This window comes from Nothobranchius furzeri, chromosome 2 (assembly GCF_043380555.1).
Source record: "Nothobranchius furzeri strain GRZ-AD chromosome 2, NfurGRZ-RIMD1, whole genome shotgun sequence".
In the NCBI taxonomy this organism is placed as follows: Eukaryota; Metazoa; Chordata; class Actinopteri; order Cyprinodontiformes; family Nothobranchiidae; genus Nothobranchius; species Nothobranchius furzeri.
This window is the reverse complement of record NC_091742.1, coordinates 102,283,990-102,290,933: the sequence shown is the minus strand read 5'-3', so window position 1 is coordinate 102,290,933 and position 6,944 is coordinate 102,283,990. Positions and strand designations below refer to the sequence as shown.

The following is a 6,944-nucleotide window of genomic DNA, read 5'->3' as shown; positions in this document are numbered from 1 at the left end:
AGAGACACAGACATGTCTTCATCAGGACTCTGCTGCTTCCTCCTCCTCCTCACCTTCTGCTCAGCAGGTAGGAGCAGTATAATTAATATAATGATCAACAAATAATGATAGGCTGGTCTGTAATATTAATATAATGATCAATAATGAGGTTTGAGTCTTCACAGCAGGATTACAGATCTAGAATCAGATTATTAATAATTCATCTGGTTTCAGACATGATAAATCTGCTCAGCAGCTCTGATCAATAACCAATAATCTGATCAATAACTAATAATCTGATCAATAACCAATAATCTGATCAATAACCAATAATCTGATCAATAACCAATAATCTGATCAATAACCAATAATCTGATCAATAACTGGCAATCACAACACATCAGTATAAAACAGGAAGTGATCAACCAGTCATAACAAGATGAACCAATAATCTTCAGAGGATCTATTAGAACATCAGGGATTAATGTGGGAGTCACTGATCAATAATCTGGTCCATGACCTGGTTCTGGTTCTGTTCTCAGATGGGTTCCTGAACTATCGTGTGGATCGTTGTGATTTTAACTCCAGTCGCCTGGAAGACATCCAATTCATCCGTTCATTCTACTTCAACAAGCGGGAGCTGGTGAGGTTCGACAGCCGAGTGGGGAAGTTTGTTGGGTACACGGAGTTCGGAGTGAAGCAGGCTGAGTACTTTAACCAGGACCCTGGAACCCTGGCCCCGATGAGAGCTGAGAGGGAGAGGTACTGCCTGAACCACGTTGGTATTTATTACCAGCTCGTTCTGACTAAATCAGGTGAGTTTGTTTCTTCATCAGATTAAATCCAGACTAACTGACTCCACATCAGATCTCTGATGACATCATCAGCATTAATATTATTTATTATTATTCTGACATCACAGCTTTAATAACAGACTTCATTTATTCTGACTTAATCTGACATAGAAAGCTGTTCATACTCAGATTAGTATTTAATCTAAAGGGTTGTAATCATGTTTATTACAACAGTAACAAGATAATACACATCAGATTAATGAAGACATTATTATTAATAACTGATCAGCTGTTAGAACACTGATAACATCTATATCTGATCAATTATTAAAGTCGGATTAATAAATTTTTATATCATCATCTGATTGTTCCTGTCTGATGTAAATAATCCTACAGACACATCTGTTTGTAACCAGATTATTAATCCAGATTAGTTTAGATGGTGATAACAGAAGATCCAGCTGTTTAATCCAGAATAAACTGTGTTTATCTCATAATCCCTGTTAGCAGCTGGAGACAAATAATAATCCAGACTAACCCATTAATAATAGTCCCCATGCCTCCCAGTGAAGCCCACGGTGAGGCTGTTCTCCACCCAACCCTCCTCTGGTCACCATGACTCCATGTTGGTCTGCAGAGTCTTCAGCTTCTACCCCAAGAACATCAAAGTCTCCTGGCTGAAGGACGGACACGTGGACACATCTGATGTCACCACTACTGAGGAGATGCCAGATGGGGACTGGTACTACCAGGTCCTGTCTCACCTGGAGTACACTCCCAGGTGAGTCCAGCTCCAGGTTCTGGTTCTGGTCCAGATCCAGGAGTTCTGAGAGGCTCAGAGATGTTTATGTTCCTGCAGGTCTGGAGAGAAGATCTCCTGTATGGTGGAGCACGCCAGCCTGAAGGAACCTCTGATCACCGACTGGGGTACTCACCTGTCTGTGGTACATCTGTCTATGTCTCACCTGTCTGTGGTACATCTGTCTGTGTCTCACCTTTGTGTTAGACCTGTCTGTGTCTCACCTGTCTGTAGTACATCTGTCTGTGTCTCACCTGTCTGTGTCTCACCTGTCTGTCTCACTTGTCTGTGGTACATCTGTCTGTGTCTCACCTGTCTGTGTCTCACCTGTCTGTGTCTCACCTGTCTGTCTCACTTGTCTGTGGTACATCTGTCTGTGTCTCACCTGTCTGTGTCTCACCTGTCTGTGGTACATCTGTCTGTGTCTCACCTGTCTGTGTCTCACCTGTCTGTCTCACCTGTCTGTGGTACATCTGTCTGTGTCTCACCTGTCTGTCTCACCTGTCTGTGGTACATCTGTCTGTGTCTCACCTGTCTGTGTCTCACCTGTCTCTGGTACATCTGTCTGTGTCTCACCTGTCTGTGTCTCACCTGTCTGTCTCACCTGTCTGTGGTACATCTGTCTATGTCTCACCTGTCTGTCTCACCTGTCTGTGGTACATCTGTCTGTGTCTCACCTGTCTGTGGTACATCTGTCTGTGTCTCACCTGTCTGTGTCTCACCTGTCTGTCTCACCTGTCTGTGGTACATCTGTCTGTGTCTCACCTGTCTGTGTCGCACCTGTCTGTCTCACCTGTCTGTGGTACATCTGTCTGTGTCTCACCTGTCTGTCTCACCTGTCTGTGGTACATCTGTCTGTGTCTCACCTGTCTGTGTCTCACCTGTCTGTCTCACCTGTCTGTGGAACATCTGTCTGTGTCTCACCTGTCTGTCTCACCTGTCTGTGGTACATCTGTCTCTGTCTCACCTGTCTGTGTCTCACCTGTCTGTGGTACATCTGTCTGTGTCTCACCTGTCTGTTTCACCTGTCTGTGGTACATCTGTCTGTGTCTCACCTGTCTGTGTCTCACCTGTCTCTGTCTCACCTGTCTGTCTCACCTGTCTGTGGTACATCTGTCTGTGTCTCACCTGTCTGTGTCTCACTTGTCTCTGTCTCAACTGTCTGTCTCACCTGTCTGTGGTACATCTGTCTCTGTCTCACCTGTCTGTCTCACCTGTCTGTGGTACATCTGTCTGTGTCTCACCTGTCTCTGTCTCACCTGTCTGTGTCTCACCTGTCTCTGGTACATCTGTCTGTGTCTCACCTGTCTGTGTCTCACCTATCTCTGGTACACCTGTCTGTGTCTCACCTGTCTGTGTCTCACCTGTCTGTCTCACCTGTCTGTGGTACATCTGTCTGTGTCTCACCTGTCTGTGTCTCACCTGTCTCTGTCTCACCTGTCTGTCTCACCTGTCTGTGGTACATCTGTCTGTGTCTCACCTGTCTCTGTCTCACCTGTCTGTCTCACTTGTCTGTGGTACATCTGTCTGTGTCTCACCTGTCTGTGTCTCACCTGTCTCTGTCTCTCCTGTCTGTCTCACCTGTCTGTGGTACATCTGTCTGTGTCTCATTTGTCTCTGTCTCACCTGTCTGTCTCACCTGTCTGTGGTACATCTGTCTCTGTCTCACCTGTCTGTCTCACCTGTCTGTGGTACATCTGTCTGTGTCTCACCTGTCTCTGTCTCACCTGTCTGTGTCTCACCTGTCTCTGGTACATCTGTCTGTGTCTCACCTGTCTGTGTCTCACCTGTCTGTGTCTCACCTATCTCTGGTACACCTGTCTGTGTCTCACCTGTCTGTGGTACATCTGTCTGTGTCTCACATGTCTGTGTCTCACCTGTCTCTGTCTCACCTGTCTGTCTCACCTGTCTGTGGTACATCTGTCTGTGTCTCACCTGTCTGTGTCTCACCTGTCTCTGTCTCACCTGTCTGTCTCACCTGTCTGTGGTACATCTGTCTCTGTCTCACCTGTCAGTGGTACATCTGTCTGTGTCTCACCTGTCTCTGTCTCACCTGTCTGTGTCTCACCTGTCTCTGTCTCACCTATCTGTGTCTCACCTGTCTGTGTCTCACCTGTCTGTATCTCACCTGTCTGACCCTCACCTGTCTGTGGTTCACCTGTCTCTGTCTCACCTGTCTGTGTCTCACCTGTCTGTGTCTCACCTGTCTCTGTCTCACCTGTCTCTGTCTCACCTGTCTGTGTGTCACCTGTCTGGCCCACCTGTCTGTGTCTCACCTGTCTGGCCCACCTGTGTGTGTCTCACCTGTCTGTGTCTCACCAGTCTGTGGTATATCTGTCTGTGTCTCACCTGTCTCTGTCTCACCTGTCTCTGTCTCACCTGTCTGTGTCTCACCTGTCTGTGGTACATCTGTCTGTGTCTCACCTGTCTGTCTCACCTGTCTGTGGTACATCTGTCTGTGTCTCACCTGTCTGTCTCACCTGTCTGTGGTATATCTGTCTGTGTCTCACCTGTCTGTCTCACCTGTCTGTGGTACATCTGTCTGTGTCTCACCTGTCTGTGTCTCACCTGTCTGTCTCACCTGTCTGTGGTACATCTGTCTGTGTCTGACCTGTCTGTGTCTCACCTGTCTCTGTCTCACCTGTCTGTCTCACCTGGCTTTGGTACATCTGTCTGTGTCTCACCTGTCTGTGTCTCACCTGTCTCTGTCTCACCTGTCTGTCTCACCTGTCTGTGGTACATCTGTCTCTGTCTCACCTGTCTGTCTCACCTGTCTGTGGTACATCTGTCTGTGTCTCACCTGTCTCTGTCTCACCTGTCTCTGTCTCCCCTGTCTGTGTCTCACCTGTCTGTGTCTCACCTGTCTGTGTCTCACTTGTCTGTGTCTCACCTGTCTGTGTCTCACCTGTCTGTGTGTCACCTGTCTATGTGTCACCTGTCTGGCCCACCTGTCTGTGTCTCACCTGTCTGGCCCACCTGTCTCTGTCTCACCTGTCTGTGGTACATCTGTCTGTGTCTCACCTGTCTCTGTCTCACCTGTCTGTGTCTCACCTGTATGTGTCTCACCTGTCTCTCTCTCACCTGTCTGTGTCTTACCTGTCTGTGTCTCACCTGTCTGACCCTCACCTGTCTGTGGTACACCTGTCTCTGTCTCACCTGTCTCTGTCTCTGTCTCACCGGTCTGTGTCTCACCTGTCTCTGTCTCACCTGTCTGTGTCTCACCTGTCTGTGTCTCACCTGTCTGTGGTACATCTGTCTGTGTCTCACCTGTCTGTGGTACATCTGTCTTTGTCTCACCTTTGTGTTTCACCTGTCTGTGTCTCACCTTTGTGTTTCACCTGTCTGTGTCTCACCTGTCTGTGTCTCACCTGTCTGGCCCTAGAACTGTCCATGCCTGAATCAGAGAGGAACCAGATCGCCATCGGAGCTTCAGGACTGATTCTGGGTCTGATCTTGTCTCTGGCTGGATTCATTTACTACAAGAGGAAGTCTAGAGGTCAGAGCCAAACCAGCTGATTCTGATCCAGTTTATGTTCTGATGAGCAGACGCCATCTTGGTTTCCTGGTTAGCTAACAGCACAAACAAGAGTAATCAACATCAGAGGCTCTGGTTCGGGATTTTTCTGGCAGAAATGAAGATTACAGTTTGATTCATGATTATGTTCCACTCAAGCTTCAGCACCAAGTTGACTATGTACAGTGATACAGACGTGACAGGAAGTGACATCATACATTACTCTAAGCTTGCAGATGTATTTATTACACTATTTCATCAAGATGAGCCACCTGGCCCGTTTTCTACCCAAGTCACACGTTAACAGTGAGTTACCGTAACTCTGCAAACGTTTGTGCCATGAAAAAATTCAGACAGGGTTATTACGGTAAATACCTTACCAGCTAGTTCAGCGGTAGCAGGAAGCCACAGAGAATCAGACCGTCTGTCTGTCTCACTCTCACACCAGAGCCGAGAGTGAGACAGACAGACGGCCACAGCCATGATGGTACTGAGGGTAGCAGCACCATGAAAAGATTACATCAACCTGGATAAATGACTAAGCTCAGCATAGGGAGCCTTAGGCTCCGCCCCCTCTGGCTGGCTCGTGGGTCCCTGAAGCAGCTCTACGTTACGTTCTAACCCTTCCACCCTGGATCACACGCATGCTGTTCTTCAGTTTACATGATAAATAATTACGTTTGTCTCATAATACAGACTCATCAGCTTGTAAACGTTAATCATTTAAACAATAACAGATCAGACGTGTCATCTATGACATCACAGCAGCATCTCTCCTCCCCAGCGTAGCTGCTACTGACCACATGGTAGGTTCCTCCACCTTTGTGTGAAACCCCCAAGGCCCGTAACAAACCGGATCAGAACCTCTCATAGACTCTCATTCATTCATGGGCAGTACCAGACCCATGGTCCAGACGTAGATTAGGCTCCTAGAACCCACCCGTCCTCCCTGTTGCCATGGTAACAACAGTGACACCAGGAAGCTCTGGATGTCTGAGATAGCTGACACAACTGATCCTGGGTCAGATGGGTCAGTGCTAGTCTGGACCATGTGACCCAGGTTAGACCTGAATACCTGCTGATGCTGATCCAGACCAGTCTGGACCAGTACCAGTTCTCTGATGCTGATCCGGTGTCTCTTCTCTTCCAGGACGTGTTCTGGTTCCCAGTAACTGATCCTGGTTCTGCTGCTGCTTCCTGTCTCCAGTGGTTCTGGTTCTGACCCGACAGCTCTAGATCTGAACCAGAACTCTTGACTTTCTGCAGCTCTGATCCTGGTCCAGGAGGTGGTTCTGGAGGACCTCCTGGACCAGGTCTGATCTGGACTCTGCTGTTTAATCACATGAAGATCAGCTGATCTGAGACTTCCTCTTCTCTGATTGGATAAGAACCTGCATCAGTCCTGGACCAGTGGGTGTGGCTGTCACTGGTTATACTGGTCTGACTAGTTATACTGGCTATACTGGTTTTACTTGTCTGGTTGGTTATACTGGTCTACCTGTTCATGCTGGTCTGACTGGTCACCAGTTAAAACGATTAAAGTTTGTCTTCTATTCTAATAAAACGTGTTTTTTGTTTCAGAACATTGAAATGATAGAAACATGTAATCTGAGATTATTAATCTGGTTCTACAGAAGGGTAACCCCAGGTGGAACGTCACTGCCTCAGATAGAATCCATTCGAGTCTATGGAGTGTAGCAAATCAGCGTCTCCAGGCGTGTCCCAGAAGCTAACAGATATCAATGTCAACTTTATTTATAAAGCACATTTCCAACAATCAGAGATGCACAAAGTGCTGTACACAGACGAGCAGAAAAAATAAAACACTGAGAAACATCCAGTAGGCCCTATGTAAAAT

At 47.4% G+C, this 6,944-nt stretch overlaps 1 protein-coding gene across 2 annotated transcripts in view; it reads left to right on the top strand.

Annotated features, from left to right (window-relative positions):
• The window catches only part of LOC107372638 (H-2 class II histocompatibility antigen, E-S beta chain), a 6,740-nt gene extending 90 nt beyond the window's left edge, over positions 1–6,650 (top strand). The window contains exons 1-6 of one of the 2 annotated variants that reach the window (XR_008561222.2): positions 1–67; positions 522–794; positions 1,341–1,554; positions 1,633–1,717; positions 4,955–5,068; positions 6,237–6,650. The exon at positions 1–67 is cut by the window's left edge and continues 90 nt beyond it. Coding sequence is in view for 1 of the 2 variants with exons in the window: in XM_015940848.3 (XP_015796334.3) it covers positions 13–67; positions 522–794; positions 1,341–1,554; positions 1,633–1,700; positions 4,955–5,068; positions 6,237–6,262 (750 nt within the window). In the remaining variant the exon portion in view is untranslated. The remainder of the gene's footprint in view (positions 68–521; positions 795–1,340; positions 1,555–1,632; positions 1,718–4,954; positions 5,069–6,236) is intronic. The other variant, XM_015940848.3, reaches the window with a different exon arrangement.
• The last annotated feature ends 294 nt before the right edge of the window (positions 6,651–6,944 follow it).